Here is a 27,259-nt window from a genome sequence, read left to right on the forward strand (position 1 = left end):
TGATTATTTCTTCAATATTGTATCGATTTTTATTAATCATACTTTTCAAGTAGTTTGACTATTCTCATTTCTCCTCAATCCCTTCTCCAAATCAGTCATTTTTCAAATGAGACGTTTCAGATTTTCTTTTCTTTTTTCAATTTTTCAATTTTTTTCTTGGTGTCTTAGAATGTCATTAGCTCCCCTTTGTCCAGTTTTAAATATCAAGGAATTATTTTCTTAAGCTTTTGATTCTCTATTTCAAATTGGCTGACCCACTTTTCTTAATTTTTTCGATTTTCTTGGATTGCTCTTACTTTTCTGCCTGATTTTTCCTCAATCTCTCCAGCCCAGCCCTCACAGCCTTCATTCCTTTTTTTAATGCTCAAATAAACTTTTTTCTTTGAAAGTTTCCTCCATTGGTTTAGAGCCCAAACAATGCCTACTCATCCTGAAAACTTATTATATATTTTGCTTTCCAATTATATATGATAGTTTCTACCTATCATTTTTTGTAAGGTTTTGAATTTTACCAACCTTCATTCCTGTGGAGGAGACAGCATCCCACCACCTGGTAACCACCTGCCATCCCTGGGCAGGTAGACAAGCCATTCTAGCAGAGAAGGCTCACGCCTGAGGGAGAGGCTAGAGGCAGCATGGGTCAGGAATGTTTTCCTTGTCTCTGTTTCATCTCCCACCTCCAGACATTTGTACTGAATGCATGAAATGTTCCCCCTCTTCACTCCTGCTTCAGGGACCTCATCAGATGCACCATGGTCTTCACATATCTTCCCTAGTCCCTTCCTTCCTCCCTTCTTCCCGCCCTCCCAAACTAAGCTTTTTAGCCGCTTCCTATGGACTTGCATTTCTGTTGCGTTGACTTTTTGTCCTCATTGTCTCATTAGCAGATAACCAAGTAGGGATCAGCTTCCTTCAGCTCTGACTCGGGGCCTGGCCCACACTCAGTGCATGCTTGCTGACCCAGGCCAGAGCTGGAAGGGATCCTACTAATCATTCAATTATTCCTTAGCCAGAACCTCCTACCTGGGTCCCAAAACACCCCCCCCCCCAAGAAATTACTTCACTTTGGATGGAAAGACTGAAGAATAATTACACATGATTACCATAATATAAAATATATTTTTTCTATAAATTTTTTTTTCCTTTCTTTCTTGTACAGTGGGGGGCGGGGAGAAGGATGGCGAAGAACAGCTTCTATTAGGACCCAGGTGGACTCCACAGGAAGACTGATTCATGCACATCTTCGTCCAATGATGAGGCTGGAAGGTGCTCTGAGATCACCTCATTGAGCCTCTCCATTTCACAGATGGACCCTGAAGGTCTGTGGGAGCCTCAAGGCGCCTTGGGGATCCCATTTTCTGATGTAAGGGAGAGGGTGCTAACTCTTCAGCTGAACACACCCTCTGCCTCTAACAACGGGCAACCTGTGTGATTGTGGACAATGGTTGCCCCCACCTAAGCCTCAGTTCCCATCTGCTAAATGGGCAGCATGACCTAATGACAGGCCTCCCAGAGCCTTGGAGTGGTAGCACCATCATCTGGTAGGACATAGTAGGTGCTCAATAAATGTTTATTGATTTCTGATTGATCATCTTTAATGGGGAAGCTTAGTCACTCATTGCATGATCTTTGGACAAGTCCTCCCTTCCTGGGCCTCTGTTAAATGAGGGGGTTGGATCAAGCCCTGGCTCCAGGCCGCTCTCCCCTGAAGACCTGATTAAAATCTGTCCTAGGTGGTTATGGGAGGGGACATCAAAGCAGGTTGGTGCCCCTCAGAATGGGGGAGGGGCACTGGAGCCAGGGAAAGGGCTCGGGGCCCCTAGTGGACTCTGTCCATTGCACCTGTTCCCAGACATTCTTGTGCCCAGACCACCCTGGGCCCCCAAGGTCCCCCAGATCTCCTGCTAAATGTACAGCGGCCCCCCTGCTCTGTGGCGATCACCTGGTGCCATCGATAAGAGCACACGCCCTCTTGTCTAGCCCTGGTCTCCTGCCATCCTTCAGCTGGGGAGCCATGCCATGCTGAGTGAGCACGGCCCGAGCCCTCCCCCAGGCCTGTCTCAGCTCCTGAGAAGAGCAGCTGGCTCCGGCCACCGCCACCCCACTGGCCTGCGGGGCTTCCAGGACTCGGACCAGAAGCTCAGCCTCGACTAGCAGTACAGTGAGGGCCGTGTGCAGCTTGGGGCAGCCCAGAGCCTTCAGGAACAGGGAGCCGGCATTGCCTGAAATGAGCAGGGAGATAGGAGGGGGCATGAGGGGGGCTGAGGCCTCAGCCAGGAGTGCGGGGAGCCAGCCACTCCCCACCAGCTGCTCTGAGAAGGAAGACCCTGGAACCTGCTGGAGTCAGACAACCCCAATCAGAGCATCCCTCTGTGAGCTCTCCTCACCACCACCCCCACACCAGCGCTTGGGCATCTTCCTCCTCCTCCTCTTCCTCATGTTCCCTCATCTATCACCCCCAACATCCTCACAGGCACAGTGGCACACACAAGCTGCAAACTCGTTCCTAAAGAACGCAAGCTCCCTGAGGCAGATTGTCTGGTTTTTGTCTCTGGCCCCAGCAGCCAATACAGGAGCTTGAGCATCAGAGGACTCCCCACCTCAGAGTCTGTGCTGCCAGGCCTTGGTCCAGCCCTCCCTCAGCCTTCCCCACAGCGACCCCGAGGGTCTGGCCCTTGAAGATCACGACAGGGAGGGGAGGCCAGGACAAGCACCTGAACTGGATTTGAGGGAGGGGGCTGGGCTAAGTCCCCAGCCTCACTGCCTCCTCTGAGCCATGTGGGTCCAGGGGCCAGATGTCGATCATGGGACGGCCCTGGCTGCGAGGAAGACCTCAGCCTTTCCCAGCTCAGCTCTTTCCCAGGTCTGTTTCTGAGGCCAAGCCCATTCAGGATTAAGGCTAGGTGAGAAATGAGGCAAAGAATGGCCTCTTACCCAGTCCCAAAAAAGAAATAAATCAATCTGAGATGTGAAGACCCTCGAACTTTTGGGCAAACCAGAGACAATTGCTATTTATACCAATCCAAGCCTAGGCTTGGCCTGGAGCTTTTCCTGGGGCCTCTTCACAAGAAGCAAACTCTTCTGCCTGCCCCCTCCCACTTACCTTGGCTCCACCAGAGGCAGCAGAGCTGGAGGCTTTGGAGGACCCCAGGGGCTCGAGCCGATGCCCACTCCTGTGCCTGGACCCAGAGGGGTGCTCTGCCCTCAGCTCTGTCCAGCAGATGGAGCAAGAAGGGGAGCAGGACCTGGGCAAACACAGCCGGCTCTGCAAAGAAGTTGGCTCCATCCTCTTCATAGAGGTTCGGGGGCCTGGGGGAAGGAACAGCCACATCAACCCTGCCTCTGAAGGGCCCCGAGGAACCAGGAGAGAGCCTGGCCTGGCTGTGCCTTGTGCCCAGCAATCCTGTTCACATGGGAGGGGGCTGTAGCAACACCCCCCCCCCCCCAGGGTCCCAATCCAGGGAAATCGTAGACCAGGCTCTTGCCTGGCTCAGATCAGTTCTAAGAAAATAAGTGAGTCTTCCTGAGCTGCTGTGCCTCACCAGGGGGTCCTGGGGTCAGGTGTGCCTCTCTCCCTCAGCTGCCCAGAGCCTACAGACACACTGGCCTGCCCCCCAGTCCTGGCTGGCCCCCTTCTAGCACCTGGACCAGGATGCCCCCTTCTAGCAATTGGCCAGGCTGGCCTTCTAGTGACTGGCCTGCTTGGGGATGACCCAGACCATCCCCAGTTCATGCCCAGCAGTCAGCCTGCTCTGAGAGGTGCTGAGCATATAGGGGTAAATCCAAACCCTCACCGGTTAGCTCCCACCTCTTCCAGGAGGCCCTCCAGATCACTCTGGGGGAGGTGGAGGATCAGAAGTGGCCAGGTGTTCTCACAAGCCCCAAAGTGTGTTGTGATGACCTGGAGCAGAAGGAGCAGCCCCTGATTGGCCTGCAAGGTTGCGCCGGCCTCCCAGGGCTGGGTTCCCAACTGTTGGGCTAGCAGACTGGCGAAAATGGATGCTTCCAGCCTCACTGCCTGGTCCTCATCCTGTAGCAGGAAAATGCCAGCGTTCAGAAGCCTGAGGGGAAAGGTATGGTCAGGGAAGCCAGGGCACGTCCAGGCAAGGAGGGTCAGCTGAAGAGAAGAGGGCCATCTCTGTCCGGGTCAGGGGAATTGAGCTATGAAGGTGCCCCCCGCCCCACACCACTCTTCCCACACTAGTCTCCATTATAATGGGGGACATTATAATGTCCAACGGCGGGGTAGGAGGAGATGGCCTCGAGGTCCTTCGGGTTCTAGAGCTAGGAGCCTCGGAGTTCCATTTTACAGACTGACACCCCTCTCCCCCCATAGAGTCCTTGCTTCCACCCCCCAGTCTCACCAGGTCCATGACCCTTCCAACTCTTCCTGAGAATTTTACCCAAAGGACCACCCTCGTGGCTTCTGGAAAGGTCACATCGATGACCTTGGCTGCCCTGTGGCTCTACTTCCCATCCCATCACCCCTTCCTGGCCACCACTCTCCCTGAATGTATTGACTTCTGTGTTGTTAGAAAGGAAACCTCCAGGGGCAGCTAGGTGGCACAGTAGATAGAGCACTGACCCTGGAGTCAGGAGGACCTGAGTTCCAATTTGACCTCAGACACTTAACAATCACCTGTGTGACTTTGGGTAAGTCACTTAACCCCACTGCCTTGAATAAATAATTTTTTTTTAAAAAAGGAAGGAAGCCTCCTGAGGGCAGGTACCATCTCTTGTTGTTTAGCACACAGCTGGTGCTTAATAAATGCTCCTTCCTTCATCCATCAGCTAGGCCAGGTGGCCTGTCACAGAGTAGAGCCTCTCAAGCCTTCCTTGATGACACCACCCCCACCAGCTTCTCCCCTCTCCCTTTTTGGCAGACTATGTGGGACACCCCGTTTCCTGTCTCTGCACCTTCTAACGGGCTCTCCCTGGCACTCTTCATTCAGCTGGAAGACCTCATTCAGAGGCGGGCACTGCTCACTTGCTCCGGTCAACTGAGCATCATCTCTAGCCTCCTCCATTGTGCATAATTCCCCAGCCACACATCCCAGCACAGGGTCCTTCAGTCTGGACTTGGTCAGTCTCGGTGATGGGGAACTCACTACCTCACCAAACACCCCAACTGATTGCTAGGAAGTTCATTCTTTATCTTGGGCCAACGTTGCCTCCTTCCATGAAGGGACCGGTTTGAGGTGTGGGTTTTTGGGAAGCCCCTGACAGCAGAGACCACGTTGTGGCTCCTGTCCGGTCCCCTCATAGAGAACAGTCCAGGGCCAGAAGCTCTGAGCTGGAAGGGGATCTTGCCTAAGGCAGACCTGACCAATCTTCACCTGAAAACCTGCAAGGGAGGCGCCCTCCCCTCTGGACACAGTCCCTTCCATTTGGGGTCTTTCCACTTGTCAGGATATTTCCCCAAGTGGCTACCCTGGACATAGAGGACCATGACTGGAAGAAAGGCCTTTGAGTCCACCCCCATTTTCCAGAAGGGAAACTAAGACCTGGAGAGACAGGCAGTGCTGCAGCTGAGCCCAGGCTGTGACCCTACTTGGATCCTGCTGCCTTCCACAATGTCTCCTCCAGGGCCCCTGGCACCTCCCTGAGAGACAAGCAGAACCAGAACTAGGCCAGTCCTGCCAGTCTGGCACATTGTGGAGAATGCTGACTGCTCATGCTTCCCCGAATAGCTGCCCTCCCAGACTTCCCTGGCAGCATTGTGCCCAGGTGCTCTAGAGCAGCTTACCGCAGGGCCCTGGCTGCCAGGCAGGGGTCAGTGCCCGCCCAGGCTCCGACCACCACCTGGACCCCCGCCAGGCGGAGGGACTGTGCAGCGGCCAGTCTCAGCTCCTCACAGGTGTGAGGATCACTCCAGCATTCAAGAACCAGGCTCCAGCGGTCCAGGAAAGGAAGGTCCTCAGGCCTGGGAGTAAGCACAAAGACAGAAGCGGGGGGTTGTCATGCAAGAGCAAAGCCGTCCTGGAAGGCCCCCAAAGAGATCCCCACTAGGCTAAACCGTGAAGGCTGGGTTTGAGTCCCAGGCCTGCTGGTAGGGAGAGGAAGAAGGGAAACAAAAGGATATTGTAGACAGTAAAGACAATTGTGTAGAGGAAAGGGAGCCCTGGACATGGATGGCGGGCAGGGCAAAGGGCATTGGCACCATCTTCAAAGTCTCAGCAGATAGCTTTGAGGAAGTCTCACTTTCTCCCAGTCTCCAAGAGATCAGAATCTCACTCTCCCGCCTCATGACTGGGTCACTTCCAAAGAGCTGATGAAATCCATGCCACCCCCTGGTCCTCTTTCATTGGGGGTCTGCAATCTCCAGGGTAAGGAGGACTCCCAGTGTGGACCCTCTGGCCCCTGGTGCTGAAGGGTCACACAGCAGGATCTGAAGGTGGGTGCTCTGTCTGCCACACCCTCCTGGCACGGGTACCCTTCCTCCTCTCTTCCTAGCCAGAGAGACTCATCAAGACAGGGATTACTCCCACCTCAGGTCCCCTAACAGCCACCAGACCCTGGATAGGTCACATCCCCACATGCCTCAGTGGCCTCGTCTGTGTAATGGGGAAGAGAACAGGCCCGGTTGTGCCAGGTGATGAGGAGGAGACTGAGCGATACAGAAAACCTTAACTACAAGAGAAGCGCCATCTGTCACAGTGTGGAGGTGCCACCCCATGGGTGGGAAGCCCGGACCCATGGCACCTGGCCCCTAGCAAGGGCCTCATCGAGGGAGGATACCTTCTCCAGGCTGCTGCCAAGGAAAGGGCCAGTGGCCTCTGCCCGGAGCCGCCAAGGAGGAGGGTAGCTGGACCTGGCAATTTTCCTCTCGATCACTTCTCCCCCCACTGTGGGTTCTGTCCCCTGGGGTCCTAGTCAAGTTGGATCCCTCCACCACAGACACAAACAGAACTGGACTTGGAAGGGACAGTGGGGAGAGCGGGAGGTTGGACTGGGGAATGGCCTGCAGAACCTACCAGCCTCCACTCAAAGCCCCTCAGTGATGGGGAGCTCACCCCTTATTGGGGTGTCCCTTCTGGACAGCTCTTGGGGTTCAGTGCTTTTTCCTGACTCCAAGTTTCAATCTCTCTAGAATGCCGGGTTCCCCCATTTGAGGCTGTCTAGAAGCCCAGCCTCCCAACTCACCTTTACATAACCAAAGGCAGCTCTCATGTTCCCCTCCCTCCCAAGCTTCTGCACAAAGTGGGGATCAGAACACCTGGATCCCTTTAAATTCATTCCTGATCCCTCCATGTGAGGATGGCCTCCCCCACCAGCCTCCCTCTCCCACAGCACTTCCTTTGCGGGGGGGGTGGTGTCTAAGCGCAGGTTTGTCGGGCCTCCACAGCGAGTTGTGCCCTTGCTGCACTCGGAGGTTCCTAAAATCCTTTACAGACATCATCCTCATGAAGAAGGGGGTGCAGGAGCTGTCACCCCCATTTTACAGATGAGGAAACTGAGCCTCAGAGAAAGGGGAGAGTCCTCCCTGGTGGTGGTGGGGCTCCTCCAAGACTACAAGCTGCCAGAACCAGAGAGAACCTCCAAGAACACCTCGTCTGACCCACTTCATTTAGGGTTGAGGTAGCCAAGACCCAGAGAGTTGAAGGGACGAAGTCCCGGGGGAGCGAGGAGCAGACCTGGGAGGTTCAAGGTCCAGGTCATAAGGTCACAGAGGCCCAGACTGAGAGTGGAAAGGGCTCCAAGAGGTCAGTGAGTTCAATCACCACATTTGCAGATGAGTAAACTGTGTCTCAGGAAATGAAGGGGTCTGCTGTAGGTCATCCCAGTCCTCAAGTGGGTGAGGTGTGACCCAACTCCTCTGACCTCAAGGTCAGGGTGGCAGAGAGTCTGGTACAGAGCACCACCCCACCCCCACCCCGGTCAGAGCCAAGTGCAGGGGGCTGGAGGAGGGCATGGGAGACCCTACCCCAAGGCCAGGAGCAAGCTGAGAGCACACAGCGCCCTGCCCAGAAGGGTGGGGCTGGTGCCGGCCACCTCCACCAGTGAGAGCAGATGATCCCGGCAGGTGGGGGGCAGGGTTGGTGAGAGCGGGTCCATGTGGGCACAGGGGGCCTGGTTCAGGTGGACCAACGCCCCCAGGTAGAGCTTCAGGTCTTCTGGGTTGCTTCTGTCCTGCAGCACCGGCCACAGGGTCTCCTGGGAGGGGGAGGCCAAACATTAGACTGAGAGCCCAGGCTATACTCAGGGGCCATGCCCCGGGGCCTGCCAGCCTGGGGAGCCTGGTTCAGGGGCCTCTTCGGGGCATTGAGCCCCTCCTGATGCCGCCACAGCCTGGGTGAGGAGGTCCAAGGTATGAGGATGGCCAGATCTCCATCTGCTCCTCCCCAGGGGCTGAGCTCCCAACAGCTCCCTTGCCCTAACTGGGCAGAAACATGGGAAGGGTGGAGACCACGGGCAGGGGCTCACCAGCAGCACGGTCTGAAGAACACAGGCCACAGGTTTGCAGCGGTCACCCTCTTCCAGGATCCAGGCCAGGACAGCCCGGCGCACCTCTGGGTCCGACCCTCGCAGCAGGGAGCCCAAGGCTCGGGTCCTGATAGCATCGGCTGACCTCGCCGCCTCCCTGCAGAGGAACCTGGCACATTCCTGGCGCAGCACGCTGAGGCCCACCTGAGAACCAAGTCCATCGTCTGCATGGCCCAAGAACCTCCCATGAGTCAGACCCAGCCTGGCCAAGGTCAGATCCCCTGGGCTTGGGCAGTGTGGGCCAGTGGGCTCCTCAGGCCCCGCCTCTGTGGGAGCCTCCCCTCTCTGGGTCTCAGTTTCCCTCTCTGTAAAATGGGGGCAATAACAATAGCAATACCCCCAATGCTTCTCTTCTGAACTGGTGCCCTCCCTGAGGCTCCCTTCCCCTCCACTGCTTGTGATCACAGTCCATTCCCCACCTCCCCATCCCCCACATGGCTCCAGACAGGGGCTCAGGTCACCCTCTCCCTACATGGGGTCAGGGAGTGCCTCAGAGAATGACATCAGATCCTGAGGCCAGAGAAGCTCTGCCCGGCATGGGGCCGACCCCTCCCAGCCATTTTCTGACCTGGCTTCGGATGGTCCCAGATCAGATCAACCTAGGCCCAGCCCCAAACCACAAAAGGACTGGCCTCAATGGCCCCACACGCCAAGCCTCTACCTGGGTGTCTGGCCCACAAGCGCCCAGCTCCCGGGTCACGGCGGCCTCGACGCGCTTCAGGAAGTCCTCACTGCAGTCGCCGGTCAGCAGGGAGAGAAGCCACAGGTAGGCTGAGCGGATCAGTGGGCAGTGCTGGGCCGGCGTGAGCAGCCAGAACGCGGCCTCCACCTGCTGCACAATGGCCTGCAGGCCCCGGAAGGTCCGGCTGCAGACAGAAAAGCACAGGCTCGGTTCACCACAGCCACCAGGGGCCTGGGGAGGGGGCTCCCCCGTCTCTACCATCCCTTGGAGTCCTCAGCCCAGGGGCTGCCTCCTCCCAGGGGCCTGTCCTCATTCCCAAGTTGTTTGTCTCCTCAGTCGCAAGGGATAGGCCTCATCCTAATGGACCGACCTGACCATCGCCATGACCAGACCCTGCCAGTCCCCCTGTCCCTCCACCCACCGAGGCGACAGAGGCAACACGCACTTTCTCATCCTCTCTTAGTCTTTGCACATAGTAGGAGCTTAAGAAATGCTGGTTGGATTGAACAGACCAGTAGAAGGAGCCCTGGGCTGGGGGAGGGGGCGGGGGGGGGCGGCTCAGGACCTGGGCTCAGGTGGATCTAAGAACCCTCAGTCCTGGCTTAGATGGGGCAGACCCCCAGGAATGAGAAGGAAGAGATAAACCTCCCCCCCTCCACAATCATCTAGGTTAACAGATAAGCCTCGTGATATGGGGATCCAGGTGCCAGGCTCCTCTGATGCTTACAACCTTGGACAAGTCATTTCACTTCCCCCGGCCTCAGTTTCCCCAAGTGTCAAATGCTGCTTCTTAGGGAGCTTCCTTTCTAGTCCCAAATTCTCAACCTTAGGGGGCACTGGGTCCAAACCCTTCATTTGACAGCTGAGGAAACAAATCTGTAAGGGGAGTGACTAGTCCAAGGTCACATAGCTAGGAAGCATCTCACCTGGTTCCTGTATCTCCTGACTGCTCGTGCCCCAGCCTCCTTGGGCCTGGCCTGGGAAGCCCCTTTGCAGCATCCTCTAAAAGGGTCCAGCCAGCCCCACCTTGAGCTCTGCCCCAGACCTCCTGAGGCAGCTGTTAGACACTGGGCAAGGGCCAATCACTGGCCCCACAGACCACCAGAACAGCTCTACTCCTGCCCCAGGATAGGGCCTTATTGGTCACTCAGACAGGGGCAGAAGCTGTGCCACGAGCCACAGCCTGCTGTCTCCCCTGAGATGGACTCACCGGGCACCGTCTGGGGCCAGAAGGGCGTAAGCCTGCAGCAGTTGCCCATGAAGCATGTTATGGGGGCCGGGCTCTGCCAGTCCCCGCAGTAGGTGCAGCAGGACGTCCTCCAATTCCACCAGAGGGACAAAGGGCACCAGGGCCCGGGCGGCCATGGCCCGTGTGGCATAGACTGGGCTCACCGAGAGCTGAAGCAGGCGCTCCTGGAACCGGGCTGCAGAGCTATGAATGAGGTCATCCACATGGTGAAGCTCTGAGCCCTCGGGGAGCCCAGGCCTCCCAAACCCCTGCACCTGATGGCTCAGGCCTGGGGCGGGGGGCGGGGGGGGAGACTCTCCTCACAGATACCAACAACTGAGGCCCAAACTGGGGCCAGGGGTCCCAGGGGCCTCGAACTGGATGAGCTAAAACCAGAGAGGGCTCCCTCTCTGGATTCTTCTTGCCTTGGGTCTGGCCACAGCAGTGGCCTCACCGATCTCCCTCATGGGCTCTCTGTCTCCCATCTCCAGGCCTGGGGGGGGGGGGCAGGCCTCCAGACACCCAGGCCAGCATGTGTGCTCTTCACTCTCCTGGCAGGACCCGGCCAGGCTCCCCCACCACCCACCAGCCTCTCTCTCTCTCTCTCTCTCTCTCTCTCTCTCGCCCAGTACCTGCTCAGATGCTTTGTGCCAGGCTGGAGTTTGGCCAGAAGGGTGAGGACAGCGTGGAGGGCTGGGCGCAAGCAGAGCTCCCCTGTGGACTCCAGGGAAGAGAGTGGGGCCAGGAGAACGGCTTCCAGCCGAGGGTACAGGCTGAAGAAAGCCTCGGGGCTGAGGCCATTGGGGGAGCCACCGTCCTCCCGGCTCAGGCTCTGACCCAACAGCCGGCCTGTGAGGGCACCTGGGGAGGCAGATCCAGGCCCGTCAATGCCCAGGCTCGACTTGAGGAAGGGCTACCATTCCCTGCACCCAGAGCCCCTCACTCACCAAAGAGTTGGGTGCTGGCATTCCGCATGGCCCAGCAAGGGGAGCCCAGGGCCCCCAAACACAGCTCAAGGAGTGGGCTAGCCCACTCCAGCATTGGGGATCCCAGGCCAGCCCCCCGCACCAGGGCTTGAAGCACATGCAGGGCAGAGACCTGGTGGAGAAGAAGCAACCAGGTCATCTTTCCCAGGCCTCCCCGGGCCTCCTGCCCCTGCCCCTGCCCCTACAGCAAGGAGGGCTTGGAAGGCTTCCCCTGTGGGCCCCCAACAGGGAGGCGGTATATGCAGAACTTTGATTTCAGGGCCTACACCACAGCTGATAGAGCAGGATGACACAGCTGGGAGGGGTCTTGGGACAGGGGACGTCAGGATGGGGGAGGCCCTGGGAATCATTTGTTCTGAACATCCTCCTGCTGCAGAGGAGGCATCTGAGACCCAGAGGAGAGAAGTAACCCATCCCAGATCTCTTGGGCTTCCCTCTTCCTGCACAACGTCCCACTTTTAGTCCTGTGTCCCCATCCAGACACTTGAGGCTGGGCTAGAAGCTCCATAATTTATGCCCCACTAAGACTTATGCAGAGTAGTGAGTGGCCTGTGGGCAGAGGAATCCTAGCTATGCCCTCATTAGTCAGCGGGTCGGTGAGGGGCCAGAAGGATGGCCTTGCTGCAGGTGGGGGGGGGGGGGATTAAATAACAACAGCCTCCAGCACTGGCTGAGATGTCCTCTGACTCAGTGGAAGGACAGGTGCAAAGGCAGACCAAGGCCAGGGGTCAGAGTGAGTGTCCGGGGCGGTGCAGAGGTGACCAGGGTCACCGAGATGTCAAGGCAGGGAAGGAAGAAGAGCATGGCCAACAGCCTGGCCTAGAACTATGGACCCACTGAGGACAAAGAGGGGGTAGAGGTCAGAGGCCAAGGGAGATGTGGAAGCTCAAGGTCAGCTCTAGGATGCTAAGCATTCATGATCACAGAAGCGATGTCTCAGAGGTGAGTGACTGGGTGAAGGGCATGCCCAGCTCTGTGTATGGCTGAGGATTGTCCTCCTGGGGGAATTGAGGCAGGAACTCCCAGGACTCCTGGGGCCAGGCTTGAGGTCTGGGCTGGGCTGTGCTCCCCAGGGAGCACATGCAGGAGACCCTCAGGACAGAGGACCATGGCCCTCCTGGCAGGCAGGGAAGGGAAGGTGCCACACCCCTCACCTGGGGCAGGTCCAGAGTCTGGTCCCAGGCCTGAGGCAGGGGCCTCTTGACCAGCTCCAGCAGTGTCCCCACACAGCAGGTCAGCAGGGGCCGGGTACCAGTTGTTGGCTCGCCAGCCACAATGCACTGGATGAAGAGGGGGAAACCTGCCGCCCGGCGTGTCACGGAGCTGTGCCGTGGCCCACTCAGTAACTCCAGGCCCTGGGAGGTAAACCAGGAGACAAGATAAGCAGGAGCACAACAGAGAATGATGGGCTGAGGGGGAGCCCTGCCACCCCCCAAGGGCCAAAGGGGGAACGTACCTGGAGCAGTAGCTTCTGGGGCAGTTCCTGCAGCTCGGGGTCGGGCTGGCTCAGCAATGCCCTGCAGACCATGGTGAGGCCGGAAGCACAACCTTCCAGGGCTCCCTGTAGGAAGGGGGGGTACCCGAAGGAGGGCACCCAAAGGGTCAGAAGGAGGCCCGGGCTGGGGAGACTGGGGTGGGAGGAGCTAAGCTTGGGTCCAGTTGAACAAGGCTTGGTGAAGGACGGGCAATGAGGACAGGCCATGCTGGTCACTGAGGTCCACCCCAGCCACAGCCCGGTCTCAGAAGCTGGAAGCTGAGAAAAGCCAGTAAGGCCACTCACCCAGTGGCGGCATCGGAGCATCAGCCCCTGCAGGGTGGCCACAATGGTCTGCAGACCCTCCAGGGTTAGAAGCGACGGCTTGGAGCCAGCGTTCGGCGGGGCCAGCAGCAGGGCCTTCTCTACCAGGCCACCCAGAAGCAGGCCGATCTCCTGGATGAGAGCGAGGTGGTATGAAGGAGGCTGCAGGCCACAGCGTCTGGCCTGGCTTTGTCAGGGAGACTGCCCAGGCCAAGAGCCCAGCTGGGGACACCACAATTTGGTCCCCTCACCCAGTCAGCAGGACAAGCCTTGTCCAGGTTGGGAGGGGATGGAGAGCCCCCACCCCTAGCCCAGGGACATCTCAGACAGGAGGCAGGGCCTAGAGAAAGAGGAGGAGTGCACCTGTCTTAGATACAAGGTCTGACTGGGGTGGGGGTAAGGGGGCCTATGTCTGTGCCAGACTGTGGGAATAAGAGGATCTCAGTGCTGGGGGGGGGGGGGGCTCAGCAGCCTCCAGCCCACCTAGAACTCGCCCAAGCATCTCCACTCTGACATCTGTGACAAGGGATCACCCAATGCCCACTGGCAGGGCGCCAACAGTAGGGAGTGCCCCCCCCCCAGCAGCCCACTCCCTTTCAGAACAGCTCCCAGCATGGGAACAGTTTTCCTTGACTCAAACCTAACCCTGCCCCTTTGCAGCTTCAATGTGGGGTTCTAGGCCCTGCCTTCTTCCACGGCAGGATGTGGGATACTTGAGGACAGCTGTCATGTCCCCTCACTTCCAGGCCCTTTGTCTGATCCACACCGGCCACAGCCTCTGGCTCCCTCTCATTCTATAGGGCTGCCTCAGTGGGTGTCTCCTTCTTCCACCTCTCGAGAGGTCTGGCCCTCAGAGACCACCCTGGGGACCTCACTTTTACCTTTGCAGAGATCCAGCAGCAGGTCAGAATGCATCCCTGCTCCTCGGACAGCAGGAGTGGGGGCCCTCCCTCTTCCTCCTCCTCTTCCTCAGCCCCCAGGCCCCCGGTTCGGCCTTGCCACACAGCAGCATTGATGGCCAAACCCATATCGGCCAGGGAGGGTGCAGCAGCTGCCGAGACAAGGATGGGGTGAGAGCTCAGGGTGCCAAAGGATCTGGGAGGCCGGGAGCCAGGCTGGCAGCCAGGGTAGGGCAAGACCCCAGGGCACACAGTCATGAGCCTCCTGGCTCATGATGGGGCACGGAGGGCAGTGTACCCACCTGGTTGCAGGTCTTCTCCCGAACCCCGCAGTACAGCCAGGAGGAAGGAGGCCACTTCTGCCAGCGTTGTCACAGTAGCCATGAGCTGCTCCTGCCAGGCCCCCCGGGCAGACTCCTGTTGCATGGATAGCCCTGTGCAGGGGGCCTCCAGGAGGCATCGCCGCAGAGCACAAAGAGGTCCTGGGGAAGGGACACCAGCTCCATCAGCTCTGCTGCCCCCCACCCAGTTCCAGAATATCTCCTGGCCTTGTGGGGCCCTAAACTTCCCAAAACCCCCACTGACCCAATGGCTGCCTGAAAACCATCCTTAGGAATGGGTGGAAGGAGGCCAAGGGTGGCAGGGAAGGGAAGAGTGAGAAAGAAAGAAAGAAAAAGAAAGAAAGAAAGAGAGAGAATTGGGGGTGGAGGCAAAATGGAGAAGAGAGAGAACTCAGGGAACCTAGGAATCATAGAGATCAGGGGAATGTAATGGGCAAGGGGAGGGGAGAGCAGGGTTAGAGGCTCCGTGTGCCCCAGAAGGTCCCACCATGGAGCGGCTGGGCACGGGCAGCCTGTAGCAGGTCTCGCTGGGCCATAGCGTGACGTTCTTGCAGTAGTCGGAGAAGGTAGGAGATGAGAATGAGGCTGGGGCAGCCCAAGGCCGGCCCCTCCTCCTTGGGCCTCGGGACTATGCTCTGGAGGGTGACACTGTCCACTCTACCAAAGAGAACACACGTTGCCCACCTGTGGTTCCCTCCAGCTTCAGGGAGCCCTGGCCGATACAACCGAGCCCCAGCACCCTGCTTTACTCCAAAGGCCCCGCAGAGGCAGAGTGGAGGAAGGGGTAGCCTGGGTAAAGGGCAGAATCTAAGGGTTGAAGTGGCCCCAGTGGGTAAGGGAAGAAAGGAAAGGAAGTCTGAGCCCTGAGCCCACCTTGCCCCCATTCTCCATCCCAAAGTCTTACTTCTGCAGCAGAGTCTGCATCATGAGGGCCCCAGCTTCCACCTCCTGCCCACGGGCACTGCTCAGGGCCTGGCATGCCCGCTCCAACAGGGCTTCAGCCAAGTCTATGGGCAGAGCAGGAGGGAAGTAAAGGTGCAGAAGGTTGGCAGCTGGCTCCCGGATCTGGGGGAGGAGGAACAAGGGTCAGAGGCTGGAGGGTCAGGCTCTGCTGGGTCTGGGGAAGCCTGGCTCCCCTCCCCAGCTCCTGGAGTGTGAGGATCTGGCAGGGGTCCTCCTCTGTACCCAAAGTTATTATTCTAACCCATCTCCCTGCTTCTACTCCTGGATCAGAAAGACCAGCTCTCTCCCAACACCCAGTCTCTCATGCTCAGCTGCCTCTTGGGCATCTTCAGCTGCATCTCAGTCTCAACACTTCAAAACTGAATTCTTCTCAACCCTCCCGGTTCTGAAGGGTCCTGTTTCCACGGAGGGTGTCATCATTCTCATCCAGGCTCACAGATTCCTGTCCTCCTCAGCTCCTTCCTCCCACCCACGATGCCCCCCCACCCCAATATCCAAGTTCATGCCAAGCTTTGTCGGGGAATGGTATCTCCACACAGGGAGTCACCACACCTCACAGGTTTGGACTGACCAGCCCTGCCTGCCTCCTCATATAACATCATTCTTGGTCCCTGGCACTAGAGCTGGGAGGCAACCAGCTGCTACTGAGTCTAGACCCCTCTGGTTGTTGAAGAGGAGGAAACAGGTCCAGAAAAGGGAAGTGAACCCTGGGCTTTGGACTCCAGGGCCAGGGCTCCCTGGTTTGCAGAACTCTGCAGATATTCAGCCACTCTAGAAATGCCAGGCATTCTTATTATGGGCTCCCAAATGGCTGAGCCCCTCTCCCTCTTTTTCCCGTCCACCCCCAGGCTGTGGGTGGCCCCCCTGGTGCCCTTCATCCCAGGATGACTGACTGCCTTACCTCACTGGTGCTATCCTGAAGGCAACTGAGCAAGGCCAGTAAAGTGGCCCTTGAGGTGAAGTCCCAGCGGCCGCTCCGCCTAGCCCAGCTCAGCAAAGCCGCCATGTTGGCTGTGGGGCGATGGAGGAGGGGATCAGTAGGGCAAGGATCAGCCCCTTTCCCGGGAGGAAACAGCAGAAAGAGGGTCAGGAGAGCCTGGTCCAGGGGTGGGGGTTGGGATGGGATCCATGTGGGAAGTGGCTGACACCCTGGCAGGGGCTGCGGCAGGACTCACGGGGAGGCTGCCCCTTCTTGCGCTCGGGGCTCCAGCTGTCCGTACATGTGGTCAGAAGGGCTGTGAGCAGAAGCAGCGCGGTCCTTCGACGCTGGAAGCCCGAGGCTGGGCCCAGCTGGGAGACGCTGAGCTGCAAGAGCCACTCCACTAAGTCTGCAGATGACAAGAGGAGGTTAGGAAGACCCAGATGGAGGCCCCCCCCCCAAGAGGTCACTTCCCCAGGCCCCATAAACCCTTCTGGCCCCGTGCCTGGGCACACAGGAGCCTGCAGACCCACAGCCCCATGCCCAGAGTCCACCTCCCAAGGCTTACCCCAGAGTCTCCCTTTCTCCAGGTTTCTCCACCTCCCTGGGCCTCCTCAAATCTCCAGGACCTCCAATCCCAGGCTACTTCCTCAGGGCCCCCATTCCCTCTCAATCCAAAGCCCACTTCCCCAGGCCCAAGCTCTCAAGAAGGGCCAGGGGGAGCAGTATTTCTCAGCAGTGCAGTGGAGCTGCCCCCCAATCTCACCATCCCGGGCTCACCTCCAGTGAGAAGGAGAGGCTCTGGGGGTGGGCCTGACCCTGCTTCCCCCTGGTGGCGGAGAGCAGCCAGGGCGCTGTCCCGAAGTCGACCCAAGAGCCTGCTCACAGTTGCCTGCAGCAGCTGCCGGAAGGAGGCCGAAGAGCCACTGAGGTTCAGCCGCAGGAAGTCCTGGAAGGCGGCCAGCTCCTTTGGGCCAGGGGCTTGGGCAGAGCCAGGGCCCCCACACAAGAGGCTGGCTCCTGCCAGGCGCACGGCCTCGTCCCCACAAGCCAGGCATGTGGCGAGGCGAGCTGGGCTCTGGCTGGCTGCCGGGGGGCCCCGGCCCAGCTCCTTCTGAGTCTTCTGCAGCGTGGCCCACCCCCGCAGGCAGGCCAGCCCTGGGCCCGCAAATGCCTGCTCCAGGAGTCCGGCTGAGGCTGGGAAGAGCTGGAGGGTGAGTGGCAGCAGGGAGTTGGCCGCCCGGCTCTGCAGGGCTGCCACCGGGGACTGGAGAGCCTCAGCCACAGCAGGCAGCCAGTGCCGGGCCCACCGCTCGGCCAGTGCCCCCTCGCCGGCACCAGGCTCAGCAACGGCCCACTCCGCCTGCTGGGCTTGTAGGAAGCAGCGGTATGTGTCCACTGCGGTGGGGCTCAGGGGATTGGTGGAAAGGCAGAGCAAGAGGTGCTGGGGGAGCTCTGGGAGCGCAGCCAGGACCTGGAGGAAGAGGGCCCTCGTCAGCCACCGCACCCCAAGAACCCCAGGAAAACAGGATGGTACCAGAGCCCTGCTAGCCGGACTGTCAGCTCAGTCTGAGAAGGACTGCGGGCCGGGAAAGCGCCTGCTCACCCCCTTCCTGAAGCCCCAAGGGCCCCCCCAACCTCCCTCTAAGACATCAGCAGCAACAGCCTCCCCCTTCAATGGAGCCCAGGAAGGCCAGAGGGGTGCTGGGCTTCCCTGGACTCGCCCCTGGCCAAGGTGCTGAAATGCTGCAGGCCCAGGCTGGGGCTTTCTGGGGCTGCTCCGCACGTGCTGACAGGCCCAAGGAGGGACCACTCACCGGCTCAGAGCCCAGGAAGGGCAGCAGAGCACACAGGACTGGGTAGCGGGCCTTGGTCGGCCAGGGCAGGGCCCAGACCCTCTCTAGGAGCTCATCATAGAGGGGCCGCAATGCCTCATCCCCGAAGTGCTCACACTCCTTCCCATACAGCTCCAGAAAGAGGCTGAAGGAGCGCAGGGTGGCCTCAGACAAGCCTTCCAGCTGTAGACAAAGGCACAGACTCCATGGGCCAGGGAGATGGCTGCCCACATCCTCAACCACCCTACAGGGTGCCAGGATGATGGTCATCCGCGTCCTCAACCCCCCAAAGGGGTGCCAGAGAGATGGCTGCCCATGTCCTCATCCTCTCTACATGGTGCCAGGGAGATGGTCACACACGTCAACCTCCCCATGGGGTGTCAAAATGATGGTCGCCTGTGTCCTCAACTTCCCCATGGGGCATGAGGGAGAGGTGGCTGCCCACATCCTCAACCTACCCACAGGGTGCCAGGATGATGGTTGCCCACATCCTCAATTTCCCCATGGGGCAAAAGGAAAATGGTCGCCTGAGCCTCATCCTCTCCATGTGGTGCCAGGATGATGGACACCCACATTATCAACCTTCCCAAGGGCCACCAGGGAGACGGCTGCCCACATGCTCATCCTCCCCATGAGGCCTGGTCTGCTCCCCATCCAGGTTTTGGCATTTCTCCAATCCTTAGCTCCCTGGACTCAGCTGTAGTGTCCATCCCCCCAGGGTGCTGAGTGACCTTGAGGATCCCTCCCCCAATCTGGGCCTCAAATGTCCCCTCTGTAAAATGATACGGTTAGATTCCTTCTAGAGTTTATCTCATCACCCCACAAGGAACTTTCAAGAACCTCTTGTTCCCCCACCCCCCTCCTCACTTCATAGACTCAGGACCTGCAGCCTGAGCCCAGACAGGGGAGGGGTCTCCATAAGTTCCAGGGGTTGAGATCTGGGCTGAGGTCTAGGGATCCCAAATGAAGGGCCTCCTAGCAACATGCCAAGAACAGGGTCTCTGAGATGCCTCTGGTCCAGAGAGCAGGGCTGGCCCCAGCCTGGTCCCATCCCAGTCTTAGGCAACCAAAGATGGCAAACTGGGGGCTACGTACAGGGCTCTTGGTGTTGTCCCAGATGAACTGTGTCAGCTGCTGGGCCCCCAGGGAGGCCCCACTCAGCAGTCGCTCCATCCAGATGTCTGGGGCACTTTCCTGTACTCGCCGCAGCCACAGGGAGAAAGCTGGGAAGGGACAACTGCTCGACCTCTCTCGAAGGCTGCCCTGAGCCCTGGCCTCTGGTCTGAAATCTTGTGACCACTCTGATCCCCGTGGCCCCTGTCCCCAAGGCCCTCTAGCAAGATCCCCTTACTCCTAGGCTCCAGGCCTAGCTTCTCTAGGACCGTTCTCCAGTCTGAGGGCCACCCATGGTCATCTCCTCTTCCCCTCAAAGTCCAGGACAGAATGCCCCAGAAGGGGCGTCTCTTTCAAACCCCCAGACTTCTGAGTCTTCTGCAGCACAGCCCACCCCTGCAGGCAGGCCAGCCCCGGGCCCGCAAATGCCTGCTCCAGGAGTCTGGCTGAGGCTGGGAAGAGCTGGAGGGTGAGAGGCAGCAGGAGCTGGCTGCCTGGCTCTGCAGGGCTGCCACCGGGGACTGGAGAGCCTCAGCCACAGCAGGCAGCCAGTGCCAGGCCCACTGCTCAGCCTGCCATCCTCCCACTGGCCCCAGACCTCCCCCACCAGGAGGCCTATTCCCACTGCAGCTGTCCCTATCATACATCCCCATACTGGTCCAGGAGTCCTCACCCTGCAGGAGGAGGGCACGATAGTCCATGTTCTTCTCACTCCAGCCTGGGCCAATGGGGGGCATCAGGTCTCCGAGCAGCAGGCAGGCCTGGGGGTATGGGCGGGGTGCTGTGAGTGTGTGTCCAGGGCCCAGGAGCAGAGGGAGAGGGTCCTCTGGGTGAGCCCGACACAGGCACAACAGCTACTCGGTCAATCCCTGACCTGATCTGAGGGCACTAGAGGGAGGGCACAGAGGGCCCCGCTCGGTCCCTGCCTCCTTGCCCTCAGTCCAGGGGGAGGGACTTACCTTCCCACCAGGGGGCCTGAAGGTCAGAATCTCCTTCCTACAGGAGGTCAGAAAGCCCCGGCTCAGCACCAAGTACTCCAGTTCATCAGAATTCATGGCAGGCACGGCCACTCGGAGACCCCCAAACCTCTGATTCCCAGGGTCTAAGGACAAACAAATCTGCTCAGAGGAGGCTCCTCTCCTGCCCCCAAACCCTCCCTCTCCTTTGCTGAGACCAAGCCCAGTCTGGCCCAGTCAGCTCCAATTGTGAGCAGAACTTAGCACCCTGAGCAGAGAGCCCTGCCTGCCCTTGGGGTCTATAGGGGAGACGGCCCTACTTGGGCTGGGGCACATAGAGAGAGTCCTCTCCCTCTCCCTCTCCCTCTCTCTCTCAGTCTCACCTGAGCTGAGCAGCCCCAGCAGCTCCGACACAGCCCTGGCCCCTGCCTCTGGCGTGGGGGCAGTGTTCACCAGCATGCCCAGGGCTGTGCCAGCCAGAAGGCGGGCATCCTTGTTGGCCACCTGCAGAAGGAATGAGAGTGAAGCAGGGGAATGCTCTCAGTAAGTCAGTCAGCAGAATCCCCCTCCCTCGACCTGGGCCACAGGTTTCAGCCTCAGAAAGGGTCCCATCACCTTTCCCATGATCACTTGCACCAGGGACTGAAGGATGCTTGCCAGGGGCTCCACATCATCTGCCGAACTCCAGACCAGGACACCCACTTCCTCTGGCATGGTTTGGAAAATCTGGAGGGCCAGCTGTGGACAGAGACTATGCCCATCACCCGATGTGAGGATCAACCAGCCCCCGTCCCACCGCCTGGAGACCCTTGGGAGCGGGAGAGGGACCTGATAAAGGTGGATTTTCAGGGGTTCTGAGAGCTCTCTCCCGACCATCATCTTGCACACAGGTGCCTCACCATAACTGCGGGGGCACAGCGCCCCAGCCCAGGGTGGGACTCCGGGGAGAAGATGGGAAATTAGGAAGCACACCCACCTTGACCGCAAGGCAGGCCCGCTCTGCAGCGCCCGCGGCAGGGTCCTGTAATGTGGAAGCCAGCGTGGAGGCGGCGCTGCCCAGCAGGTTATCCAGGGAGCGTCTCCAGTGTTCTCTGGCCAGGCCGCTCTCCTCCAGAAACAGACACACTGGGCAGAGAGGTCCATGGGGTCAGGTGGTGGGCACCCCAAAGTGCCCCTCCGAGCATGGCCCCCCTTCCAGGCCTCCCAGGGCAGAGGGGCAGAAGGTAGACGGCCGGAGCCAGGCTCTGGGTTCCCAGTGTCCGGGATGGCGTGGAGGCCGGGACCCTGGGCTAGGCCTTGGGCCACACCCTCCTAGACGACAGACCCCTCAGCTCCCTCGCAGAGTAAAGAGAGGCTCAAGCTAGCTGAGTCCAGGGGACCGAGGGGGGACTGACCTGTGCGGAGATCTGCCAGAGCCAGGGCCTAGAAGGGAAGGGCAGGGGCGCCGTCAGCTCCAAGACCTTTCCCCGGTGGCCCAGGTCACTCCTGCCGTGGGGCCGGTGTCCCGTTCCCACCCGCCCGCCCACCTCAGCCCCCACACCTGCTGGCCTTGGGTCAGGCTGCCCACCGTCCGGGCCACTTCCTCAGATACCAGGCGCTCCCTCCCTGCGGCCAGCGCGGCCACAATCTGTGGGAAGGAAGGAGAGCGAGGGTGGGTGGGCGAGCCCTGAGGTGGGGGGCGGCCTTCAGTAACGGACTAACACCGGGGGACCCCTGGGGGACAAGGGAGATCCCAGGGGGCCCCATACCCAGGGACCCCACCCAGGGCCCCCACACACCCAGGCCCCCCCACCCAGGGCCCCCGCACACCAAGGCCCCCCACCCAGGGCCCCCGCACCCAGGGCCCCCACTCCCAGGGCCCCCCACCCAGGGCCCCCGCACACCCAGGCCCCCCCACCCAGGGCCCCCGCACACCCAGGCCCCCCACCCAGGGCCCCCCCACGCCCAGGCCCCCCCCACCCAGGCCCCCCCCAGGGCCCCCGCACCCAGGGTCCCCACACACAGGGCCCCCCCACACCCAGGCCCCCCACAAGCCCGGGCCCCCCAGCCCGAGCCCCCACCTTCTCCAGCTTGCGGAAGGCCCCCAGGCTGCCCAGGGCCTGGAGCTGACAGCTGAGGAGGCAGCGCAGCAGGGGCAGGGCCCCGGGGGCGCCGGGCAGGGCCCAGGCGCGGCTCAGGGCGGGCAGCAGCCCCCCGGCCCCTGCCAGGCTCTGCTCCTGCGCCCGCCGGCCAGAGGCGCTGCGGAGACAGGGTGGGGGTGAGCCCGCCGCCGCGCCCCCCTGTACCCGGAGTGCCCGGGGCCCCCGCCCCGCCCCCCCCGCGGCGCCCCGGGCCCCCGCCCCCCCGCCCCCCTGTACCCGCAGCGCCCCGGGGCCCCCGCCCCCCCCCCCGCCCCCCTGTACCCGGAGTGCCCGGGGCCCCCGCCCCGCCCCCCCCGCGGCGCCCCGGGGCCCCGCCCCCCCCCCCCCCCGCAGCGCCCCGGGGCCCCCGCCCCGCCCCCCCCCGCAGCGCCCCGGGCCCCCCGCCCCCCCCGCAGCGCCCGGGGCCCCCGCCCCCCCGCCCCCCTGTACCCGGAGTTCCCGGGGCCCCCGCCCCCCCCCGCCCCCTTGTACCCGGAGTGCCCGGGGCCCCCGCCCCCTTGTACCCGGAGTGCCCGGGGCCCCCGGCCCGCCCCCCCCCCGCAGCGCCCCGAGGCCCCCCCACCCCTATGCTGGAGGGGGCGGGGAGACGCGAGGCCCCGCCCCGAGGAGGCCGCCCTCGCTCGGGGGCGGGGCCCGGCTCACCCGGCGAAGTCCTGGAGCATGCGCAGCAGCGCTCGCAGGGCGGGCGGCGTGGCGGGGCCGCAGCTGGCCAGGCAGGCGCGGGCCTGCTGCTGGGCGCCCATGGGGGCGGCGGCGGCGGCGGCGGGGGCTCCGCAGGGCCCGAGAGGTGCGAGCCGCCGGCGTGCACCCCGGCTCTGCCCCGACTTCCGGGGCCGCCGGCCCGGCCTTCCGCCTCCGGCGCCCCCCTGCGGCGGGGAGGACGCGGCGAGCCGGGGGCGGGGCCCGGGAGGGGCGGGGCCGGAGGAGGGGAGGGGCCCGGGAGGACGCGGCGAGCCGGGGGCGGGGCCCGGGAGGGGCGGGGCCGGGGAGGGGGAGGGGCCCGGGGAGGGGCGGGGCGGCCGAGGCCCCGGCTGCTGGGGGAAGGGAGGAGCCGGAGGCCGGGGGCGGGGCCATGCCAGCCCCGATGACTGCCTGCCCAGGATCGGGCGGCCCTGGAGGAGCGGGTGAGGCCGGGCACTCACCCAGCCCCCCATTCCAGTCTAATCAACACGCTCGGCCTGCCATCACCTCCCTGATCCCAGGTTCTTCTCCGGAACACAAGCATCATCTCTGACCCGGGCCCCCGGGCTCTGCCCTCCTCCCTCCTCTCTCCTGACTTTCTGATCCCTCCAGTCTCAACTAGGCTCTCCGAGCTGAAGCTGCCCATGGGCCCGAGTCGCAGCCAACTCCTCCGGATGCCTGGGCTCGCGGCCCTAAGCGCCTGTCATCTTAAACTCCACAGGTCCCAACCGGAGCTCGCCGTTCTCCAAAAGTTCTCTCTTCTGCCCTGTCACCGGGCTTTCAACCTAGGATCACACAGCTTGGTCTCCTCAGCCCGCTACCAAGTCCTGTTAGTTCTGTCTTCAAAACATTATATATCGATCACCTTGCTGAGTTTAACCTTAACAGAATAATTAAATATCTGTTAATCTTAAGAGTTTGCCCTCAAATGGAACACACATTAACCTCCACAGTTGGGGCTCAAGAAAAAGCAAAACAGAATTAGGTTAACATAGTTTATTTTTTAATGTATCTTTATTTCTCCTGGTTATGTACAAAAACAAGTTTCAGCACTGACTTCCAAAGTCTTGACTTCCAAATTCTCTCCTTCCCTTTCACCCCACTGCACCTCATTGAGAAAGCAAGTTACTTGATATATTTTAAAAATGAGCATACACAATTATTAATATTTCTCTGAGCTTGCTGATGACACCGGCATAAGGTGGGGGAGCACTAAAAAGAGGAGTCTTTTATACAATTTCACTAGCAGAAGCTACTTCTGACTATATGCATCAAATGAGTGGCCCTCAACTTAGGATGGATATCAGACACATCTCCTAGGAGGGATGGCTCTTCCCACACCTAAAATTTTTGTGCCTTATGAGTTATGCTAAGACCTTCCCCAAAATGAACCCCCCCTCTCCAGGAAGTTGTAGCCACCCAGGCACCTTTTGTGGGGATTAAAGGGTCTCTACCTAGCTGTCATCTATTATCCATCATCTATCTCCACCATGTAGCTATTGGATACTGTGTGTGATAAAATTACACTGAATAAAATCTTCATGGATTGGCCTGAGCAAAAGAAAATTATTTGCTTTTCTCAAGAGAAGGGCACACTCCAAGTCTCATAAAGGTAGTGAAGATCAAGGGGCTGCCCCGAATGGAGTCAAGCAAAATTGTGTGGCCTAGCTCGGTCCCCTCCTCCTCCCTATTGTCTCTCTCTGTTGATGCATTGGTTAGTCTTCAGAGTTACATTCTACTTGTGAAACTCTAGTCCAGGAGCAAAGAATGAAAGGTTTTCATAAAATTTTACCTCACCATTCAGGATTACTCCTATCTTATGGAAGTGGTGTAACTTGTCTAGAAGGCAAGGTCTAGGATCACTCTGCTATCCCCCCAGTTTGGAGAAATATCCTTATTGAGAAAACATGTAGGGTTACAAGTCTCATTTGAAATGCAAGGTCTTTCTTCTAAGGATAATGGGTTAGTTTTCTTAATATTTCTTTTTTTTAGGTTTTTTTTTGCAAGGCAATTGGGGTTAAGTGCTTTCCCAAGGCCACACAGCTAGGTCATTATTAAGTGTCTGAAGCTGAATTTGAACCCAGGTCCTCCTGACTCCAGGGCTGGTGCTCTATCCACTGTGCCACCTAGCTGCCCCAAGTTTTCTTAATATTTCTTAACCCTGAGAGGCCTTTACTAGGAATGTCAACCCTAAGGAGGTTTTATTGGGAATATTCCACTGTCATCCCTGCATCCTCCATCCACCAGCCATCCATCCATACTCATGTGTCCATCCATGCATCCATCCATCATCCATCCAAGCATCCATCCATCTGTCCACCCTTCTATCCAACCTCGTCCACCCTCCATCCATCCATCTGTCCATCTGTCATCTACCCATTCATCCTCATCCATCCATCATGTGTCCACCCTGCATCCATCCATCTGTCCATCCTTCTATCCAACCTCATCCACCCTCCATCCATCCATCTGCCCATCTGCCATCTACCCATTCATCCTCATCCATCCAGCATGTGTCCACCCTGCATCCATCCATCTGTCCATCCTTCTATCCAACCTCATCCACCCTCCATCCATCCATCTGTCCATCTGCCATCTACCCATTCATCCTCATCCATCCATCATGTGTCCACCCTGCATCCATCCATCTGTCCATCCTTCTATCCAACCTTGTCCACCCTCCATCCATCCATCTGTCCATCTATCATCTACCCATTCATCCTCATCCATCCATCATGTGTCCACCCTGCATCCATCCATCTGTCCATCCTTCTATCCAACCTCATCCACCCTCCATCCATCCATCTGTCCATCTGTCATCTACCCATTCATCCTCATCCATCCAGCATGTGTCCACCCTGCATCCATCCATCTGTCCATCTGTCATCTACCCATTCATCCTCATCCATCCATGCAGCATGTGTCCACCCTGCATCCATCCATCTGTCCATCTGTCATCTACCCATTCATCCTCATCCATCCATCCAGCATGTGTCCACCCTGCATCCATCCATCTGCCCATCTGCCATCTACCCATTCATCCTCATCCATCCATGCAGCATGTGTCCACCCTGCATCCATCCATCTGTCCATCTGTCATCTACCCATTCATCCTCATCCATCCATCCATCATGTGTCCACCCTGCATCCATCCATCTGTCCATCCTTCTATCCAACCTCGTCCACCCTCCATCCATCTGCCCATCTGTCATCTACCCATTCATCCTCATCCATCCATCATGTGTCCACCCTGCATCCATCCATCTGTCCATCCTTCTATCCAACCTCGTCCACCCTCCATCCATCCATCTGCCCATCTGTCATCTACCCATTCATCCTCATCCATCCATCATGTGTCCACCCTGCATCCATCCATCTGTCCATCCTTCTATCCAACCTCATCCACCCTCCATCCATCCATCTGTCCATCTGTCATCTACCCATTCATCCTCATCCATCCAGCATGTGTCCACCCTGCATCCATCCATCTGCCCATCTGCCATCTACCCATTCATCCTCATCCATCCATGCAGCATGTGTCCACCCTGCATCCATCCATCTGTCCATCTGTCATCTACCCATTCATCCTCATCCATCCATCATGTGTCCACCCTGCATCCATCCATCTGTCCATCTGTCATCTACCCATTCATCCTCATCCATCCATCATGTGTCCACCCTGCATCCATCCATCTGTCCATCCTTCTATCCAACCTCATCCACCCTCCATCCATCCATCTGCCCATCTGCCATCTACCCATTCATCCTCATCCATCCATCATGTGTCCACCCTGCATCCATCCATCTGTCCATCTGTCATCTACCCATTCATCCTCATCTATCCATCATGTGTCCACCCTGCATCCATCCATCTGTCCATCCTTCTATCCAACCTCATCCACCCTCCATCCATCCATCTGTCCATCTGCCATCTACCCATTCATCCTCATCCATCCATGCAGCATGTGTCCACCCTGCATCCATCCATCTGTCCATCTGCCATCTACCCATTCGTCCGCATCCATGCAGCATGTGTCCATCCTCCACCCACCGTCTCTATAGAGGGCTCTCTTCCTTCCCGACCATTGCCATAGGCTTCTGACTGCCCCCCCCCCCACCCCATCAGGCCAGCCCAGCCCACAAAGGTCAAAACAATCTTGCTGAGGCGTGGCCTTGACCCCGCGACCCTGCCGGGGTCCAGCGGATTGGACTCTCGGCCCCGCGCCCCCCCTC

The 27,259-nt window shown here is 59.2% G+C and overlaps 1 protein-coding gene across 1 annotated transcript; it reads right to left on the reverse strand.

Annotated features, from left to right (window-relative positions):
- Positions 1-1,108: 1,108 nt before the first annotated feature.
- Positions 1,109-22,487, reverse strand: LOC141501973 (tRNA (32-2'-O)-methyltransferase regulator THADA-like). The gene is made up of 30 exons (XM_074206447.1): positions 22,265-22,487; positions 21,745-21,831; positions 21,599-21,626; positions 21,181-21,329; positions 20,820-20,942; positions 20,588-20,708; positions 20,208-20,350; positions 19,922-20,009; positions 19,231-19,358; positions 18,118-18,318; positions 17,081-17,774; positions 16,557-16,709; positions 16,283-16,392; positions 15,323-15,483; positions 14,906-15,075; positions 14,380-14,559; positions 14,060-14,229; positions 13,161-13,310; positions 12,837-12,941; positions 12,535-12,735; positions 11,342-11,492; positions 11,027-11,255; positions 10,377-10,598; positions 9,146-9,350; positions 8,425-8,628; positions 7,925-8,154; positions 5,747-5,923; positions 3,795-4,061; positions 3,104-3,309; positions 1,109-2,222 (listed from the first exon to the last, which is right to left on the reverse strand). Exons 5-30 carry the CDS (start codon positions 20,916-20,918, stop codon positions 1,939-1,941), a joined length of 5,049 nt encoding a protein of 1,682 aa, XP_074062548.1. The 5' UTR covers positions 20,919-20,942; positions 21,181-21,329; positions 21,599-21,626; positions 21,745-21,831; positions 22,265-22,487; the 3' UTR covers positions 1,109-1,938.
- Between the last annotated feature and the right edge of the window lie 4,772 nt (positions 22,488-27,259).

The sequence above is a fragment of the Macrotis lagotis genome, chromosome X, assembly GCF_037893015.1.
Source record: "Macrotis lagotis isolate mMagLag1 chromosome X, bilby.v1.9.chrom.fasta, whole genome shotgun sequence".
NCBI classification, from domain to species: domain Eukaryota; kingdom Metazoa; phylum Chordata; class Mammalia; order Peramelemorphia; family Peramelidae; genus Macrotis; species Macrotis lagotis.

Bases quoted from the DNA above. Each gene is read 5' to 3' on its own strand.
- LOC141501973 (XM_074206447.1), bottom strand. From the start codon at position 20,918: ATGCCAGAGGAAGTGGGTGTCCTGGTCTGGAGTTCGGCAGATGATGTG. The intron at 13,311-14,059 runs GTAAAAGTGAGG...GCTCTCATCCAG, and splicing joins GCTGCTGGATCTCTGCAAAG to GAGATCGGCCTGCTTCTGGG. The intron at 5,924-7,924 runs GTAGGGTCTCCC...GCTTACTCCCAG, and splicing joins AGCTTGCTCCTGGCCTTGGG to GCCTGAGGACCTTCCTTTCC.